The sequence below is a fragment of the Muscardinus avellanarius genome, assembly GCF_963383645.1.
Source record: "Muscardinus avellanarius genome assembly, chromosome: 21".
NCBI classification, from domain to species: domain Eukaryota; kingdom Metazoa; phylum Chordata; class Mammalia; order Rodentia; family Gliridae; genus Muscardinus; species Muscardinus avellanarius.
The window spans coordinates 24140093-24159463 of record NC_137807.1 but is presented as its reverse complement, the minus strand read 5'-3'; the positions used below and the strand labels follow the sequence as shown (position 1 = coordinate 24159463).

The 19371-nt window shown below is 62.3% G+C and overlaps 2 protein-coding genes across 2 annotated transcripts in view; both read left to right on the top strand.

The window, feature by feature from the left end:
• Nucleotides 1–3006, top strand: part of CABIN1 (calcineurin binding protein 1) — a gene marked incomplete at both ends in the record, with an annotated part of 94046 nt that extends 91040 nt beyond the window's left edge. Inside the window, 3 exons of the mRNA XM_080717818.1 lie at nt 1006–1170; nt 1921–2132; nt 2863–3006. Coding sequence (XP_080573944.1) covers nt 1006–1170; nt 1921–2132; nt 2863–3006 — 521 coding nt within the window. The remainder of the gene's footprint in view (nt 1–1005; nt 1171–1920; nt 2133–2862) is intronic.
• Nucleotides 3007–5368: 2362 nt separating this feature from the next.
• SUSD2 (sushi domain containing 2) lies at nt 5369–17960 on the top strand (the record flags this gene model as incomplete). Its single annotated transcript, XM_080717817.1, has 15 exons — nt 5369–5444; nt 8042–8249; nt 8358–8509; nt 8863–9033; nt 10619–10793; nt 10871–11072; nt 11224–11309; nt 11393–11661; nt 11738–11881; nt 12199–12348; nt 13439–13687; nt 13776–14048; nt 14146–14322; nt 14434–14536; nt 17942–17960. The coding sequence occupies 15 exons, from the start codon at nt 5369–5371 to the stop codon at nt 17958–17960; spliced, it is 2454 nt and encodes an 817-aa protein (XP_080573943.1).
• Between the last annotated feature and the right edge of the window lie 1411 nt (nt 17961–19371).

Below are 19371 nucleotides of genomic sequence, written 5' to 3'. Positions count from 1 at the left end.
AGTCGGGCCGGGGGCAGGTGAACGGTCACCTACGGTCACTGTTAGTCCTGAGGGAAGTAGCTGCCCCGACACCTGGCCACACCCGGGCCACCTCCACCTGTCCTGTGGCCTCAGGCCCTGCCCAGGGTGTGCCCGGCCTGCTCACCGCAGCCAGGCCCCACAGATTGGTATCAGCGGGAAAGCAGGTGCCTACCCTCCGCGCCTCCCAGAGCCGCTCAGGAGGGCGGCCAGGGCCCCTGCTGTCCTGCCTGCAGGGGTGCTGGCCTTCTGAGCCGCCCTCCCCACCCTCGAGTTGGGCTGTAGATGTGGCTTGTCCGGCACACGGTGGAGCGAGCCCGGCTGCCTGCAGCTCTGTGGACCCCGGGCAGGCATGGTGGCTCAGCCCTCTGCTTCGGGGCCCACCATTGTCCCAGGCGCGCTCACGCCTGCCTACCGGACCAAGAGGGATGGCGCTCCTGGGGGATGACCCTGGGCTGTGAGGTGGGGACCGTGGCGGTGTGCTGAGGCCCCAGCCCTGAGCGAGCAGCACGCTGGTGCTGAGTAACAGCCTGGCTGGCGGCCACTGGTGCGGCCGATGCCCCTTGGGCCCATCTTGGCACAGCTGAGGCCCATTCCCGGTCGCTGCCCTGTGCCAGGAAGGAGTGGCCAGGCCTGGCGGGAGTCTGGGCTGGGTGGCTGGGGCTCCGGTGGCCTCGGCTCTCACTGCTCCTCCTGCGAGCCGGAGGACAGAGGAGACGTCTCAGGCGCCCACCTCGCTCCGTGGCCATGCGGCCTGGGCATGAGCCCTACCGGGCCAGGTACAGACAGCACCACCCAGGGCAGGGAGACCTTCCAGGCCTGCAGATGCCCTCTGTGGGGTTCATTGCCCGTGGAGACGCTGCCCCACTCTGGCCTCGCTTCCCGCTGTGTGTCCCGAGCTCAGGTGCCCCAGGGAGGCCACATCCTGTGGGGCGGGTGGGCAGGCAGGGTGAAGACATGGCGTGCAGCTGGCCTGTGTCCCCACAGAGGGAGAAGAGCTGGCAGGAGTGGCGGAGGGCATGGGCTTCCCACCGCAGGACCCACGGCGCAGTCAGCAGGGAAAGGCTGCCCCCACGGGCCCCCCGGCAGAGCCGCACTGCTGGCCAGCGGAGGCCGCACCCCAGACGGGCCCTGAGCCCACCTGCAGCCCAGGTAAGGCCAGCAGGCGCAGCCGGCGTGGGCTCCCATGGCAGGGAGGGGCGGGAGGGGCCAGGCCACCTGGTGCCCCTGGCTTGGCCAAGGTAGGGGCCGAGTGCGGGTAGGCCCAGCGGCCCCCGGGCAGCTGGGACAGCTCAGCCCAGCTTCTGTGCGGCCAGTTCCCATTGGCCACGCTACCCAGGCAGGCTCCTCCTCGGGGACTTCTCCTGGCTGGGCCGCCCACACGCCACTCGGGACGGCAGGACCTGGCGCCAGCCTGCGGGACCAGGCTTGGGCTCAGTGTAGGCCCCGCGCCTTTTAAAGCCATGGGCTGTGTTGGAATGTGGACGCCTGCCAGACCAGCGGTCCCTCCCAGCTCCCACAGCCCCTGCCGCTCCTGCAGCCGCCTTGCTGCCTCTGGCTCTGAGCAGAAAGCCCCTCGCATCCTGGGGACGGCTACAGGGTGGCTCAGTGACTGTCCCTCACAGAGTGACCATCCCTGGGCCTTTGTGCTGTCCCCCAGCCTTAAAGCCAACAGAACGTGTGTCTGAGCGTTTGCGGGGCATGGCGGTTTGTGCATGATGCAGTCCATACAGTCCCAGTGCCCCGGGCCCAGGGCCAAAGCTGACCAGGGAGGCCCGATGGCCTGCGCCAGGGCTACCACAGTGGGCCGAGGTGCTCAGAGGTCTGCCTGCCAGAGGGGAAACCGGGTCCCAAGCAGGGGAGGGGGCGACAAGCGAACTCAACCCAAGGTCTCCCCCACAGCCGCCAGCGCCAAGGTGCCCAGCAGTGGGGCCGCCATGCCACCCGAGGGCCATCCAGGCAAGGCCAAGTCCCGCCTCCTGCCCAACATGCCAAAGCTGGTGATCCCCGTGGCCACCACCAAGTTCCCCCCCGAGATCACCGTCACACCGCCCACCCCGACCCTGCTCTCTCCCAGAGGCAGCGTCTCGGAGGAGACCAAGCGGAAGCTGAAGGTGACAGGGCAGCGGGGCTGGGCTGCCAGGGCTCCTGGCAGGGTCAGGGTTGAAGTCCAGAAGCTGGTGCGGTGTGGTGGCGCACGCTTGTAATCCCAGGACACAGGAGGCTGAGACAGGAGGATGGTGGGTTCCCGGCAAGCCTCAGCTACTTAGTGAGGCCCTCCCAACTCAGTGAGACCCTGTTTGAAAATAAAGACTAGCCGGGCGTGGTGGTGCATACTTGGAATCTCAGCACATGGGAGGCCGAGACAGGAGGATCACAGGCTTGTGGGCAGCCTCAGCTACTTAGTGAGGCCCTCTGCAACTCAGTGAGACCCTGTTTAAAAATAATTTAGCCAGGCGTGGTAGCGCACGTTTGTAATCCCAGCATTTGGGAGGCTGAGACTGGAGGATCGCAGTTCGCTGACAGCCTCAGCTATTTAGTGAGGCCCTTCGCAACTCGTAGCTCGGAGGTAGAATGCCCATGGGTTCCATCCCCAGACCTGCGGTAAATAAATTAATTAATTTAATTAAATAATTTAAAAAGAGGACTGGGGAATGTAGCTCAGAGGGAGAATGCCCCTGGGTTTCATCCCCAGTACCAAAAAAAAAAAAAAAAAAAAAAAAAAGAGCTGGGGTATAGCTTGTAGGTAGATAGGGCCCTGGGTTCCATCCCCAGTACAGCAAGAAAAAAAAGCCAGCAGCCAAGGCGGTGGGCGCCCTGACTCATGCCCGGCCCTGTCTGCAGTCGGCCATCCTGTCCGCCCAGTCGGCTGCCAACGTGAGGAAGGAGAGCCTGTGCCAGCCTGCCCTGGAGGTCCTGGAGACATCGAGCCAGGAGTCCTCACTGGAGAGCGAGACGGACGAGGATGATGACTACATGGACATCTGAGCGGCCTTGAGGTGCAGAGCCGGCCTGGCCGGGCTCCTGGTGCGCCCCGTCTGGGCTGGCCACACCCCGTGTGGGAGCCCCGCACGCGCGGGAGGAGGCGGCCCGGCTCGGCCGCACGCTGATGGACTGCTTGCGATCCACACAGCCGGACCAGCATCCTTTTCTATGAGATGTTGATTTTGTAAACGTGCCCACCCAGCCCAGCTGCCCAGCCCCAGCCTGGCATGGGACCGGCCTGGGCCATAACAGAGGGCGGCCACAGCTGGGCTCACCCCACACCCTTTTCTTGGTTTCTTTTCTAATAAAGATGGAATAATGATCTGCGCGTCTTATCTCACTGGTGTGTGGGGTGGGGGTTCCCTTGGGTTCCTGACTACCTCTCCAGGGCAGGCCCCGTCTCCTAGGACACCCCTGGGACCTGCAGTCCAGAGCATGGAACGTGGGCAGGGTGACCCACCAGGCGGGCTGAGCTGGGTTCAGGGCCTTTGGAGGCCCCAGAGCTGGCTGGGGTGCATTGGCCGGTGGGAGGCCGCAGGCAGGCAGGGCCCAGGCCCTGCTGAGAGGCCGGGCCTGGGTGTCAGGGAGGAAGGGGCTCCCATCACACTCCCCTTCAGCATGGCCGGCCCCCCGAGCTATGGGGCCCAGCAGAAGGTGTGCGTGTGGGCCCATGTACTAGGAAGTAGCACCAGGATGTTCCGTGGCGCTGGCCTCGCACCCTCAGGCTCCGGCCCGAGGTCTGCCTGGGATGGAGGCAGGGCCCCTCCTTGCTGCCTGACGTTCCTTTGGGGGCTGGACACATGGCCACTACCCAGGAGCAAAGACACGGGACTGCCACCATCCTGGGCCCCCAGCCCAGGACATTTGGAACCGAAGACCTGGCGGCCCAGGATGGGTGCTGGCTGGTCCTGCCGTCTGGAGACACGAGCTGGAGGCCAGCAGTTCCTCCAGCAAGCCCCATGTCCTGAGCTGGCCCTGGCCCTGGCCCCAGGCCGAGCGGGGCACCACAGCCCCCATCTTGCAGGGCGGCATCAACACCCCCCTGTCACTACCTCCGACTGGCATCTCTAAGCCCCTTCCCCATGGTCCCAGAGCCACCGCATCCTTGGCCAGTAAATATTTACTGCCTGAGTGCCGGGCAGCGCACTTGGCAGAGTGGGGTTGAGAGCTCCTGTGATTCTGGCACGCAGGGCACCATTTACAGGGTTCGGCAGCCGTGGGGGTAAAGAGGCTTTCCCCCCTCGAGGTCAGGGTGGGCGCTGAGGGGTGGCTTTGGAGCAGGCCCGGGTGGGCCCAGTTCCAGCAGCGTGGGTAGGAGCCAGGTTCTGGAGCTGGGCCACAGAGCCCTGCAGGTGCTGCCGCCAACAGCAGCCACGCCCAGGCGGGAGAGGGGACGGATGGATGGATGGAGGACGATGGGCTGAGGCCAGCCGCAGCCCTGCCCGCTTCCTGCAGGTCGGCAGGCCCGTCCCCTTTGGACGTCCTGAGAAGCCGCCGCTGGTGGGCACCACCCAGCTGCCCAGGGGTCCAGCCAGGGGACAGGCCCTGTTACATCATGCCCACTGCAGACTCTCCCAGAAGCCACTGGGGGCTCACTTGGCCCCAGGCTCCGTCTGGCCTTGAGTTTCCTGCAGTCAAGGGTTGGGGGGGGACTCACCCAAGATCAGTTGCAGGGTGGTGGCTCTCTGGGGCACTGAACGGGCCTGTCTTGCTCTCAGGGAGCCTCCTCCCCTCCCCTTCCTTCCTCCTACGGGGATCCCAGGGGAGCTGCCAGGCTGCACCTGGGCTTAACCTGACAGCTCCCGCCCAGGCTGAACACTCCCCGCTGGGCTCGGCCGCTCCCTCGCCCGGAGCTGGGAGCTGGCGGCCTGTGAGGGGGGCTTGGCGCCACCTTTCCCTGCGGAGCTGAGGGTGTGAGGGCCATGCCCAGGGCTCTGGGGCTGGGGTCTAGACCAGGCCTGGACTCACCCACCCGGCAGCCTCGCATCCCAGCAGAAGCCCCGCCCCGCAGGCCCCGCCGACCCGCCAACTCCACTGGGCCGAGCTGCCGCCTCTGGACATCCGGCTCATCACGTGCCAAAGGTCGTGCGGCTGGGGGCTCCGGCCCTCTCTCCCTCCCGCAGGGTCCCGGGTGGAGTCCAGCCCCCTCCCCTGCTCCCTGGCTGGTGGGGCCAGGAATGTGCTAACAAGGCAGGTCGGCTCGCTGGCCCACGCAGGCACCTGTGGACTTTGAGAGGGGACCAGGCAGGCGGGGCGGGGCGGGGCCCAGAGCCTCCGAGGGCGGGCGGGGCCGGGAGGGAGGCTCGGAGCTAGCGCCTCAGAGCCTCAGAGCCCTGTGCTGCCGGCTGCGGACACAGGCCCCACCATGCGCTGTGCCCTCCTGCCCTCCGTGCTGCTGCTGTTGGCGACATCCCCCGGCCCGGGGCCCAGGCCCACAGCAGGTAAGTGGCATCTTGCCTTTTGGTTCTCCTGTCTGTCCATCTGCCTGCTCAGCCAGGCCCTGGACAGACGCCCCTCTGGGCGCAGCCTCTGGCCATCTGTCAGGCCATCTGTGGCTATGCTGGGGGTGGCGGGCTGCACCCCAGTCCCCAGTGGAAGGTGTGATGGCTTTCAGAGGGTCCCCAGCTCCCTGCCCAGCCCTAGGCAGGACCGTTGGTCCTCACCGGGTTTGGACCAATCCCAAGGAAGTCTCGCAGAAAACCCAAGTCTGGAGCTGGGACCCCAGCCCCAGGTGGAGCCGCAGCCCCCACCCGGCCCTCCTCGGGCAGAGTCACCACCCAGTGTCACATTATCTCACTGGCATCGCGAAGCCTCTTCCCGGCACCCCGGGTCATCGCATCCTTGGCCAATAAATATTTATGGCTGCTTGAGTGCCAGGCAGTGCACTTCAGTCCGGCCGGGCCCTGGACTGGCCTTGTTTGTTTGGGGAAGCTGGGGGTGGGGAAGGCCGAGGGGGTGTGATGCTGGCTCGCACCCCACCTCGGTCTCGACCCCCAGCTCTAGAGGGACAGATCGCCTGGACACAGCTCGGCCCCCACGGCCCAGAGGGGGTGGCTCAGGCCTGAGGTCCACAACCCCATGGAGCAGCCCTGAGTACCCTCTCCCACTGCAGGGCTCCCTGCTGGAAAGGTCCCTTTTCTCCCCCAAAAGAAAGGGAGCCCCACTGACGGTCCCTAAGGGCCGGGCTCTCTTTGGGTCTCCATTGGTCCCTGGGAGAGATCTGTTAAGCCGGCGCTCCCTCTCTGACCTTGATGGGAGCTGGGCCACGCCTTTAATCCCAGAATTTGGGAGGCCGAGGGTCTCAGGTTCAAGGCCAGCCTCAGCCAATAATTAGACTAATCACCTAGTGAGACCCGGTTTCCAAACAAAAAATAAGCCAAGCGTGGTGGCGCCGGTACTTGGGAGGCTGAGACCGAAGGACGGCACAGGTTCGAAGCCATCTTCCGCAGCTTAGTGAGGCTCGCAGCAACTTAGTGAGATCCTATCTCCAAAGAAAATATAAAATAGGTCTGGGGGTATAGCCCAGAGGTAGAGTGCCCCCAAGTTCAATCCCCAGTACCACAAAAATAAATTAAAAAGACCTTGAGAGCCGGGCGTGGTGGCGCACGCTTGTAATCCCAACATTTGGAAGGCTGAAACAGGAAGATCGCAGACAGCCTCAGCAACTTAGTGAGGTCCCTTGCAACTCAGACCCTGTTTCATTTTTTATTTTTTATATTTTATTTTTATTTTTTATTTATTTTTGTAGGTCTGGGGATGGAACCCAAAGGCATTCTACCTCTGAGCTACACCCCTTGCCCTATTTTTTATTCTTTATTTTGAAACGGTCTCACTGAGTTGCGGAGGGCCTCACTAAGTAGCTGAGGCTGTCCACGAACCACGATCCTCCGGTCTTGGCCTCCCGAATGCTGGGACTACAAGCGAATGCTGGGACTACAAGCGTGCGCCACCACGCCCGGCTCCCTGTTTCAAAAGAATAAAAAATAGAGCTGGGGGGTGTGGCTCGGAGATATAATGCCCCTGGGTTCCATCTCCAGTACTGCAAAAAATTAAAAAAAGGACCTTGAGCCGGGCGTGGTGGCGCACGCTTGTAATCCCCACGCTTGGGAGGCGGAGACAGGAGGATCACGCAGGTTCGAAGCCAGCCGCGCTGGCGTAAGAGACCCTGTTTCAAAAGTATAAAATAGGTCTGGGAGTGTAGCCTGGAGGTAGAAGGGCTTCCAGGAACCCCAGTACCACCAAAAAAAAAAAAAAAAGGACCTTGAATGAGAATTTTTGTTGTTGTTGTTGACACAGGGTGGGGTGAGGACCCAGGGGCTTTTTACCTCCGGGCTATACTCCCAGACCTATTTTTTTCTATTTTATTTGGAAACAGAGTCTCACTAAGTTCCTGAGGCTGGCCTCAAACTTGTGATCTTTCTGTCTCAGCCTCTTTTTTTTTTTTTTGGTGGTACTGGGGGTGGAACCCAGAGGCTTTCTACCTCCGGGCTATACTCCCACACCTATTTTATATTTTATTTGGAAACAGGGTCTCACTAAGTTGCTGAGAGCCTCACTAAGTAGCTGAGGCTGGCTTGGAACCTGTGCCATCCTCCTGTCTCAGCCTCCCAACCACAGGGATTACAAGCGTGCGCTATTTTGGCGGCCACATGCTTGGACCCCAGCCCAGGCAAGCAAGAGGGGTCCTGCTCCAGGCTGTGGGGCCCTGGGGTGACACACGGGGCTCCAGACACCCCGGGAGCCCAGAGAAGTCCCCAAAGCCACGCCGAGGGCTCCAGCGACGGTAGCCGCAGGACTTGGTCGCAGGGGGCCCGTGGGCTGCTCCTGACCCCTGGCGTTGAATTTCTGCGTGTCCACTCGTGTCGCTGCTGTCTAGACAGTCTGCCCAGCCACTCAATCCCCTATGCTGACCCCAGCCCCATGGCACCAGGGCCTTCCCGTGTATCCACGCGGTGGCCAGGGAGAACTCGAGACGGCCCCTGCTCAGGGGCAGCGGCCCGGAAGGCGCCTGAGCCGGGTGCGGGGTCCTCTTCCCCAGGCGCCCTGGACAGCTGCGCCCAGCGTTGTGGGGACCGGACGGGCACCTGCTCCTGCCACCCGACCTGCTCGGGCCTCGGCACCTGCTGCTCCGACTTCCGCAGCTTCTGCCTGGAGATCTCGCCGGCCTCGGGCTCCACGATGGGCGGCAAGGACTTCGTGGTCCAGCATTTGAAGTGGCCCAGCTCCACGGACAGCGTGATCTGCAGGTGGGCGGCCTCCCACGGCCAGGGGCCCCGGGCTGGCCGCGTGCGCTCCCCGGGGGAGCTCGGGGGCAGCGCGCCGGCCGGGCCGCTCCCGCCATCTCTGCCTCACAGGTTTAAAGAAAGCATCCAGACCCTCGGCCACGTGGACTCCCAGGGCCAGGTGCACTGCGTGTCGCCCCTGCTTTACGAGAGCGGCCGAATCCCCTTCAACATCTCCATGGACAACGGCCTCTCCTTCCCCTACGCGGGCACCTGGCTGGCGGGTAGGCCCAGGCCCCACCCCGGCGGGCCGGGTCCCCACCTGCGGCCCACGGGACTCTCCCCGCGCTAATCTCTGCACACCCGGCGTGCACACCTACCTGCTGCTCTGGCTAGACCAGTCTTTCGGTTCCTTCTGTCCTTACCCATCCCCTGGCAGCGGGACAGGAGGCCCAGCCCCGCAAGGTGGGCCACTCAGCTCTGCCGGGCAGAACCCCCGCCTCTCCCAGGCTGGGGTCCTTTTCTGGCCCGAGGCCCTGGGGGAGCCCATCACTCAGCGCGCTGGTGTCCTTGGGAAGGCCGGGGCCTCCTCTCCCACAATGCCACGGGCCTCAGGCCTGAACTCCCCCCCGCCCAGTGCACCCCAGCAAGGCGTCGGACACCGAGAAGAGCCAGCTGGTAAACGAGACGCGCTGGCAATACTACGGCACCCCGGGCACCGGCGTGGGGCACCTCAGCCTCACCTGGAACATCTCCATGCTGCCTGTGCAGGCGGTCACCATCGAGCTGTGGGGCTACGAGGAGACAGGTGAGGCGGCCCAGGCCCCGGGGGCAGGGGACGGGCCTCCACCCGGGGATTGGGAGCCAGCAGCTAAAAGAAGGTGGGGGGGCCGCAATATTCACCACCAGAGAGGGGCGCCGAGGCCCAGCTCTGTAATCCCCATAAGTGGGAGGCCGAGGCAGGGGGATTGCAGGTTGGAGGCCAGCCTTGGCCACTGAGTGAGACCTTGTTTCAAACTAAAATAGGGAGTGGGGCGTGGCGGCGCACGCTTGTCATCCCAGCATTCGGGAGGCTGAGACAGGAGGATCGCGGTTCACGGACAGCCTCGGCTACTTAGTGAGGCCCGCCGCAACTCAGTGAGATCCTGTTTCAAAATAAAGAGTAAAAAAAAAAAAAATAGGGCAGGGGGGTAGTTCAGAGGTAGAATGGCCCTGGGTTCCATCCCCAGTAGTACACACAAAAATAATAATTTAGAGCCGAGGGTAGTGGCACATGCCTGGAATCTCAGTTCTTGGGAGGCTGAGACAGGAGGACCGTGGGTTCAAAGTCAGCCCCAGCATTTTAGACCCTGTTTCCACATAAAAGAAATAAACATAAGCAATACAAATTTTTCTTTTTTTCTTTTTTTCTTTTTTTTTTTGGTGGTACTGGGGGTGGAACCCAAGGAGCTTTACCTCCAAACTATAATCTCAGACTTATTTTATATATTTTTTGAAAACAGGGTCTCACAAAGTTGCTGAGAGCCTCACTCAGTAGCTGAGGCTGGCTTCGAACCTGTGCGATCCTCCTGTCTCAGCCTCCCAAGTGCAGGGATTACAAGTGTATGCTACCATGTCTGGCAGCAATAAAAATTAAAAAAAAAAAACTAAATAAGAAACTGAGCCGGGCGTGGTGGCGCACGCTTGTCATCCCCGCGCTCGGGAGGCAGAGACAGGAGGATCGCGCAGGTTTGAAGCCAGCCGCGCACGCTCTGGCTTAGGAGACCCTGTTTCCAAATAAAAATGTAAAAATAGGTTTGGGAGTGTAGCCCGGAGATAGAAGGGCTTCCAGGAACCCCAGTACCACCAAAAAAAAAAAAAAGAAAGAAAGAAAAAGAAACTGAAAATAGGGCTGCAGGTATAGCCTGGAGATAGAAGGCCCCCGGGTTCCACCTCCAGTACCACACACATAAACAACAATAATAATGTAATAATTACAGCCGGGCGTGGTGGTGCACGCCTGTCATCCCTGTTCTTGGGAGGCAGAGACAGGAGGATCGCAGATTCAAGGACAGCCTCAGCACGTAGTGAGACTCGCGTCAACCTAGCGAGACCCTGTTTCCAAATAAGAAGTAAAATTGGTCTGGGGGCATAGTTCGAAGGTAGAATGCCTCTGGGTTCAATCCCCAGTAGCACAGTAAAATTAATAATAATAATAATTGCCATCAGGCTGAGTTGGTGCCTGGCTGCTTGGGCTCTGGGTCTTGTAAGAGGTTTGAACACCTGGGCCTTTCACTCCGAAGCTCATGGCGGAGGCAGACGAGGCTGACCCGTCCACTCTGAACCGGCACGGGCTGGGGACAGGATCCCTGCGCCCGAGTCCTAGGGCTGACCAAGGCCTTCTCTCCCCGCAGGGCAGCCGTACTCTGATACCTGGGCCGCGGAGTGGTCATACCTCTACTCCCTGGCCACGAACAGCCCCAACTCCGGCTCCTTCACCTTCACCCCCAAACCCGCACCTTCCAACTTCCAGAGATGGAAAGTGGGGGCGCTGCGGCTCGTGGGCAGCAGCAGCTACGCAGGAGAGAAGTGAGGGTCCCGCGCAGCGCTGGGCGGGGGCATCCCACCGTGGACGCCCGGCCTTAGCCCGCGCCTTCTCCCCGCAGAGACGTGCGTGCGCTCTGGACCAACGAGCACGCTCTGGCCTGGCACCTGAGCGAGGACTTCCGGGAGGACTCCGTGGCCTGGGCCCGAAGCCAGTGCCTGGCTTGGGAGGAGCAGGAGAACCATCTGCCCGACTTCCTGACGGAGCTGCCGGATTGCCCCTGCACGCTGGCCCAGGCCCGGGCTGACACCGGCCGCTTCTTCGTGAGCCCTTAGGCGTCCCTTGGGGGTCGGGACAGCCTCCCCCACTGAGGCCCCCGGGAGGCGGGTTGGCGTCTGAGGGTCCCCAGAGGTCGGGCCCCAGGGAGGCGGGGATGCCGGTCTCAGGTGGATAGCAGCCCTGGCCACTCTACAGACGGACTACGGCTGCGACCTGGACCAGGGCAGCGTCTGCACCTACCACCCGGGGGCCGTGCACTGTGTCCGCTCCGTGCAGGCCAGGTGAGCCGCAGACCGGGGCCGGGGCCAGGGCAGGGAGCGGGGCTGGGCTCCTGACGGTGGCCCGGACCGCTCCTCGTCCGCAGCCCGCAGTACGGCTCCGGCCAGCAATGCTGCTACACGGCCGACGGCTCGCAGCTCCTGACGGCCGACTCCACCAGCGGCAGCACCCCGGACCGCGGCCACGACTGGGGCGCGCCGCCGTACCGCAGGCCCCCCCGCGTGCCCGGCATGTCCCACTGGCTCTACGACGTCATCAGCTTCTACTACTGCTGCCTCTGGGCGCCCGAGTGCCCCCGCTACATGCTGCGGCGGCCATCCAGCGACTGCCGCACCTACCGGCCCCCGCGCCTGGGTGGGTGCCAGCCGCCCCCGGGAGGGTCGGCCAGGGCCGGGCCGGGGGCCTCTCTGACCCTCTGCTCTCACCCCAGCCTCTGTCTTTGGGGATCCCCACATTGTTACCTTCGACGGTGCCAACCTCACCTTCAATGGGCGTGGCGAGTACGTGCTGCTGGACGCGGTGCTCACGGACCTGCGGATCCAGGCGCGGGCGCAGAACCTGATGGACAGCAACGGTGAGAGCCCGGCAGCGCGCGCTTGCAATCCCAGCATCGGGAGGCCGAGACTGGAGGATCGCGATTCGCGGACAGCCTCAGAGGTTTAGTGAGGCCCTCTGCAGCTCAGTGAGACCCTGTTTCAAATTAAAGGATAAAAAATAGGGCTGGGGGTGTAGCCCAGATGTAGAATGCCCCTGGGTTCCATCCCCAGTACTGCAAAATAAATTTTAAAAATAGCGGTGCGGCGGAGGCCGGGCCCAGGGCTCTGGGGGGGGGGGGGGCTGGGTCACGGGGTGCGAGGCAGGAGTCAAGAGGACCCCCATCTGCACCCCCAGGCACAGGGCTGACCGCTGTGGCTGTCCAGGAGGGCAACTCGGACGTGGTGGAGGTGAGGCTGGCCGGCGAGCCCGCAGCCCTGCGGACCGAGGTGCTGCTGAATCAGGAGGTGCTGAGCTTCTCGGAGCAGAGCTGGATGGACCTGAAGGGTGAGTGGCCAGGGCAGGGTGGGCGTGCAGGGGCTGCTCGAGGTGAAGGACCCCCGGGGCTCTCGCCGTCCCTGGATAAAGGCCAGACAGGTGTCCAGGGTTACATGCAAAGGTAAAGGCTTTGGAGGCTTGGGGCCCGGCAGCCGGGGGTGAAGCTGTGCCCCGCTGTGGCGTCTTGGGCCAGAGCTGGCATGCCCCAGCCTGAGGTCTCCTATCTTGACACCCTCAGCAATGTGCATGTCACGCCCATGGGGCCTCCTCAGAGCCTCGCCCAGGCACTGTCTCAAGTGGGTCATTCCAACCTCAAAAACCACTGCAGGGCTGGGCTGAGGTAGGAGGATCGCAGGTTTGAGGACAGCCTCAGCAAGTAGAGATTCTCATCAGCCTGGTGAGACCCTGTTTCCAAATAAATAATAAAATTGGACTGGAGGTGTAGCTCGAAGGTAGGAATGCCTCTGGATTCAATCCCCAGCGTCAAAGAAACAAAAAACAAAAACAAAAAAACCCCACAAAAGCCAGGCGTGGTGGCTCACGCTTGTAATCCCAGGACTTGGGAGGCTGAGATCAGAGGATCACAGGTTCAAGGCCAGCCACAGCAACTTAGTGAGGCCCTCCACAACTTAGTGAGACCCTATTTATTTATTTATTTATTTTTTGGTGGTACTGGAGATGGAACCCAGAGGCTTTTCTACCTCCGGGCTATACTCCCAGACCTATTTTATACTTTATTTGGAAACGGGGTCTCACTGAGTTGCTGAGAGCCTCACTCAGTAGCTGAGGCTGGCTTGGAACCTGTGCCATCCTCCTGCCTCAGCCTCCCCAGCGCGGGGATGACGAGCGTGCGCCACCACGCCCGGCTCCAGTGAGACACTATTTCAAAAAAATGAAATAAAATAAAACAGGGTTGGTGTAGCCCAGAGGTAGAAGGCCACTAGATTGAAAAATAGCCCTCGGCAGTGGGAGTCCTTGCAGTGACCGGTAGGTACCCCGCGGGTCTGGAGTCCCAGCGCAGGGCTGGGCTGGAGGGCGGTCAGGGGCCTGAGGGGCCTCCCCGCAGGTGCCTGACCCTAACCCGCCCCACCGCGCCCAGGCTTGTTCCTGTCCAAGGCTGCGGAGGATAAGGTGTCCATCATGCTGGCCTCGGGGGCCGGCCTGGAGGTCAGCGTGCAGGGCCCCTTCCTGAGCGCGTCCGTCCTGCTGCCTGAGAAGTTCCTGACCCACACCAGAGGCCTCCTCGGGACGCTGAACGGCGACCCCACCGACGACTTCACCCTGCGCAGCGGCCAGGTCCTGCCGCCCGGCGCCAGCGCCCGGGAGCTGTTCGGCTTCGGGGCTGACTGTGAGCGGGGGTGGGCGTGGTCCGGGTGGGCGTGGCTCGGGGCGGGGCCTCGGGGCCACGCCCACCGGCCTGCCGCCTGTCCCCGCAGGGGCGGTGCACAACGCCTCCTCGCTGTTCACCTACGACTCCCCGTCCCTGGTCCAAAGCTTCCTGCACGGGCCCAAGCACGACCCCAGCTTCGTGCCCCTCTTCCCGGACGAGGCGCCCCCCGGCCCCGGCCAGGCGGAGGCGGCGGCCCGGCTCTGCGGGGACGACGGCTTCTGCGCCTTCGACCTGCTGGCCACGGGCAGCCGGAGCGTGGGCAACGCCACGCGGGCCGCGCACGGGCTGCACCTGCGGCGCAGGCAGGGCTTGCAGCCGGGTAAGGGCCGGCGGGCCGGGCCGGGCGGGGGCTGGGGGCGGCGGGGCGGGGGCCGGGGCCGGCGGGGCGGCCCGCTCAGGCCCCGGTCTGCGTGCAGTGGTGTCCTGCGGCTGGCTGGCGCCCCCCGCCAACGGGACCAAGGAGGGCCAGCGCTACCTGGCGGGGTCGACCGTCCGCTTCCATTGCAACAGCGGCTACAGCCTGGCCGGGGCGGACAGCAGCACCTGCGGGGCTGACGGCACCTGGTCGGCGCCCACCCCCGAGTGCCGTTTAGGTGAGCCCCCCGGAGCCCCCTCCCCGCGCCCCGGCGTCCCGAGCTAGGGGAGCCCCCCTGCGCCCCCTCCCCGCGCCCCGAGCGCGCTCACCGCTCTGGCGCCCCCTGCAGGGCGGAGCTACACGGTGCTGCTCAGCATCATCCTGGGCGGCCTGGCCCTGGTGGCGGTGGCCGGGATCGTCTACACGCTGCTGCACCGAAGGAAAGACGGCAGGTAAGACCCCACCCGCGAAGGCGCCCGCCGCAGAGCCCTGGCCGTGCCCCTCGGCCCCTCGTGGGGCGGCCCGCCGGCGCCGCGCCTGCCCCAGCCTGGCCTCTGTTGCAGGAACACGTGGAGTTCCCAGCCCTGAGGTCGCCAGTGCTTGACTGACAGCGCAAGGTCACGTGGGAGCCAGCCCGTGCAGGGGCAGGCCCTGGGTTTCCAGTAACAGGAGCCCCAAATCCTCAGCACTGGACACCTGGGACCTGGGCTGTAACCCCTGCGGACCCCAGGTCGGGAACCTCATCTGTCATCGCAGGCTGAAGCGGACTGAAGCAGGATGCCCGATGTTCTGAATCCCAAGCACCCGACATCAAAGCCGGGCCTCTGCTCCCCTGTAACTCACGACCTTAGTTCCTCACTCCGGAGACCTCATATCCTGGAACTCGAATCCCTGCATTGCTAGCTCCAGTACTCGCACATCAGAAACTCGTCCCAGTTCCTTACCCCATAGCCTGATGCTGGACAGACTGAGACCTCCCCCCAGCACCCAGCTGCCTTGGTCCCTATGACCCTGGGCCCAGCCTGGGCCCCAGGTGGGGCCGGCCCCAGGGCGAGCAGAAAGAACCCCCAGGGGCAAAAGACCACCCTCTGCGCCACGGCTTGTAATCCTACCTCTTCTGGAATGTCTCAGGAACAGCCCTCCCTGCCTGTACAAGAGAAAACAAGCCCCTGGTCCCCTCCCTGGTGTCCTGGAGTTCTTGCTGTGCCGGCTCTGGGAAGTTCATGGCGACCCAGTGACGTCACCTGCCATCCTTTGTAAAGTGGGATCAGAAGAGCGCCTCTCTCTCTCTCTCTCTCTCTCCCTCTCTCTCTCCCCCCCCCCCCAGTCTGGAATGGAACCCAGAGGCATTCTACCTCCGAGCTACAACCCCTGCCCCATTTTTTAGGCTTTATTTTGAAACAGGGTCTCACTGAGTTGCAGAGGGCCTCACTAAGTAGCTGAGGCTGTCCGCGAACCTTCAATCCTCATGTCTCAGTCTCCCAAGTACTGAGATTGCAATCATGCACCCCAGTTCCCCCTTTTTTTTTTCTTTTTGTGGTACTGGGGGTAGAACCCAGGAGCCTTCTACCTCTGGACTACATTTTCAGACCTATTTTTATATCTTGTTTGGAAACACAAAGTTGCTGAGAGGACCTAAGTAGACTCCCAAGTACTGGGATGACAAGCCTGTGCCACCACATCCGGCTTCTTTTTTATTTTGAAACGAGGTCTTGCTAAATTGCTGAGGCTGTCTTCAAACCTGTGATCCCCTGCCTCAGTCTCCCGGGCCCTGGGATTACAGGCACGGGCCACGGTGCCTGGCTAGGAACAGTGACCACACAGCGGGGGCAGGAGGTGAGCTGCGATGTTTGCAAACACCAGCCGGGGTGCACCTGGATGCTCAGGAGGTGGGAAGGGACAGGCCGGGCTCTTTCCTTGCACAGGGTCCACCCCCAGCGAGCTCTGCAGCCGGGACCCCCGCACACGGAGGTCGTGGGCTGGGCACAGCTCCGGGTTGGGCCATGCCTGAGTCCTTGAGTAAACGCAGGAGCTAGGCGCAGAGCCTGGCCCCGCGCCATCGCTGCTCCTGAGGCCGCCGTGGGGGCGGCGAGGAGGGAGCCCCTTGCAAACAGAAGCTGGGACAGCTGGGTGACCGGCAAGGCGCAGAGGCCCCTGGATGAGGGCTGGTGGGGCAGGGTGGGGGCAGATCTGCCTCTCGGTCCTAGAGAATGTGGAGGAGGGGGATCCCGGTTGGGAGGCCTCGTGGCGGCGTGCACTTTTAGCTGTGACCACGCGGGAGCAGCAGAGGGCAGGATGGCAGGTGGCGGGGAGGGCGGTGCACCGGTCCTGGGCCCGGCCTGGGGTTCGGGGACAGCTGCAAGGAGGGTTGTGCGCACATAGCTGAGGGTCAGGGGCTTCCTGGAGGAGTCGTGTGATGGGGCGTGTGTGAGCAAACAGCTGGCAGGGAGGGTGAGGTGTATCAGGAGGCTAGAGATGAGTGAGCTTAGGGCCCCCCCAGATCCCCCCCAGTGCGCTGGGGGCCGCCAGTCCCCCGGCCACCCGCGGGTACTTTCCTCTGCAGATGAGGGAAAGGGCTCCTGTCCCGCGGCCCCAGCCAGGCTGGCCTCTTGCCAGCGAGCCGAGGTCCAGGCAGGTCTAGCAGAGGGCGGAACAGACGTGTCCCACCAGGGTCGAGAGACAGCTTGTGCCCCGCTCATGATGCACGTCTGTAATTGGGAGGCTGAGGGGAGGACCACGGGTTCAAGGTTAGTGAGGTGTGCTACCTTAGCAAGACTGTGTTTCAAAATAAATAAAATAGCCGGGCGTGGTGGCCACGCTTGTAATCCCCGCGCTTGGGAGGCGGAGACAGGAGGCTCGCGCAGGTTGGAAGCCAGCCGCGCTGGCTTAAGAGACCCTGTTTCCAAATAAAAATATAAAATGGGTCTGGGAGTGTAGCGCAGAGATGGAAGAGTTTCCAGGAACCCCAGTACCACCAAGAATAAATAAATAAATAAAATAGGGCTGGGGGTGTAGCTTGTAGAAAGAACACCCATGGGTTCAGTCCCCAGTAACACACACACACACACACACACACACACACACACACACACACGCTGGGCTAGGTGGTGTGTACCTGGATCTACCTGGATCCTCGCTACTCAGACTGAGGCAGGACAATTACTTGAGTCTAGGAGTTTGAAGCCTGGCTGGACAAGATGGCCAGACCCTGTCTTTTTAAATGAGAGGTTGAGCCAGGCGTGGTGGGCACACCTGTAATCCCAGCATTCGGGAAGCTTAAACCAGAGGATCACAGCTCGTGGACAGCCTCGGTTACTTAGTGAGGCCCTTTGCAACTCAGTGAGACCCGGTTTCAAAATAAAGAATACAAAATAGGGCTGGGGATGTCGCTCGGAGGTAGAAGGCCCCTGGGTTCCATCCCTATTACTGCAAAAATAATACGAGTCAGAGGTGTAACTCTGAAGTAGAATGCCCCTGGGTTCGCTCTCCAGTACCACAATAAATACTAATAGAATAGAAAGGGCTGGGCGTGTAGCTCGAGGCAGAAGGCCCCTGTGCAAGCCCAGCACGCTTAGGCAGCGGGTTGGTCAGAGGGTCTCCAGGTAAAGGTACAACCTCGCCGAGGCCTCAGAGGCAGAGCCGGGATGGGCTGCGGGTGAGTTGGGGGCACCTGGCAGGCGTGGCTCCCTGCCCGGCAGAGGCCCCTAGGCCGGCCCACCTCCCTCTGAGCCCCACCAGCCTGTGTGCCAGGGGCCTGCCAGCCTGGGAAGCCCGCCACCCGCGGGGCGCAGAGCCAGCAGCCCAAGGAGGCTGGGCACAGTAGCCAAAGCGGACCGTCCAGCTCCGTGACCCCGCAGGCCGGCCGCCGCCCCGTGAACGGCTCCGGGTGGGGGCACCAGGGGGTCGCTAGGTGCTGGCAACGCCACCGAGGGCGGAGGCCAGGGCTGCAGGGAGGAGGATGCTCCCGGCCAAGCCAGGTCCCGGCGCAAGCGCATAGCACGGCCAGGCTCCTCCCCTCGGGCCTCCTGCTACGACAGCACATGGGGGCGCAGGGACCCCCACCAGCCCGCTTCTGCCAGGCCAGCTCCCCCCCACAGCTCACAAAACGCAGGTGGCCGAGTGCCTGGGGCGGGCCAGGCCTCTGCTGAGCCCCCTGGAGGACCCTGTCCTCAGGTCCTGAGCTGCCCGAGGAGGAGGGGACTCAGCACAACACTGCGGCACAGCCAGGCCTGAGGGCTCCGGCAGGGACCTGCCAGCCCAGCACCTTGCTCAGGTTTGTTTTTTCCTCCTCCTCTTCCTTCTGAGACAGGAGGATTGCAGGTTCAAAACCAGCTTCAGCTACTTAGTGAGGCCTTTGCAACCCAGTGAGACCCTGTTTCAAAAAAAAGAATAAAAAATAGGGCTGGGGAGCCGGGCATAGTGGCGCATGCTTGTAATCCCCGTGCTTGGGAGGCTGAGACAGGAGGATGGCGCAGGTTCGAAGCCAGCCTCAGCTACTTAGTGAGGCCCTCAGCTACTTAGTGAGGCCCTCAGCAACTTAGTGAGACCCGGTTTCCAAATAAAACATACAAAAAGGTCTGGGAGTATAGCCCGGAGGTAGAAAGCCTCTGGGTTCCACCCCTAGTACCACCAAAAAAAAAAAAAAAAATAGGGCTGGGGGTGTGGCTCAGAGGTAGAATGCCCCTGGGTTCCATCCCCAGTACCTCAAAAATAAAAAAATAATAATAAAGAAAATTTTTTAAATCTAGAAATTAAAGTCAAGCGTGGCGATACACGCTTGTAATCCCCGCGCTTGGGAGGCAGAGACAGGAGGATCGCACAAAGCCAGCCGCGCTGGCTTAAGAGACCGTTTCCAAAAATAAAAACATAAAATAGGTCTGGGAGTGTAGCCCAGAGGTAGAAGGGTTCCATCCCCAGTACCGCCAAAATAAATCAATAAATAAATAAAGAATAAAAAACGGGGCTGGGGATATAGTTTATAGATCTCCCCCCTGCGGCGCGCCCCTCCCCAGCCCCTCACTGGCGCTCGAAAAGAACTCACACGCTGCAAACCCTGCCTTTCGCTCCCTCTCCCCCCTGGAGGTGGGCCTCGAGCTCCCTAATAATAAACCCTCTGTCTCTGACTGACTGGCGCATACGAAACACTTTTCTGCCGCGGAAGCCAAGGGCCCCACAGGACTATTGCGGCTTCCCTGGCACTTGTTGTGTTTTGTCTGGTTTTGGTGCTGGGGATTGAACCCAGGGTTCTACCTCTGATCTACACCCCAGCCCTAGTTTTGCGTACTTA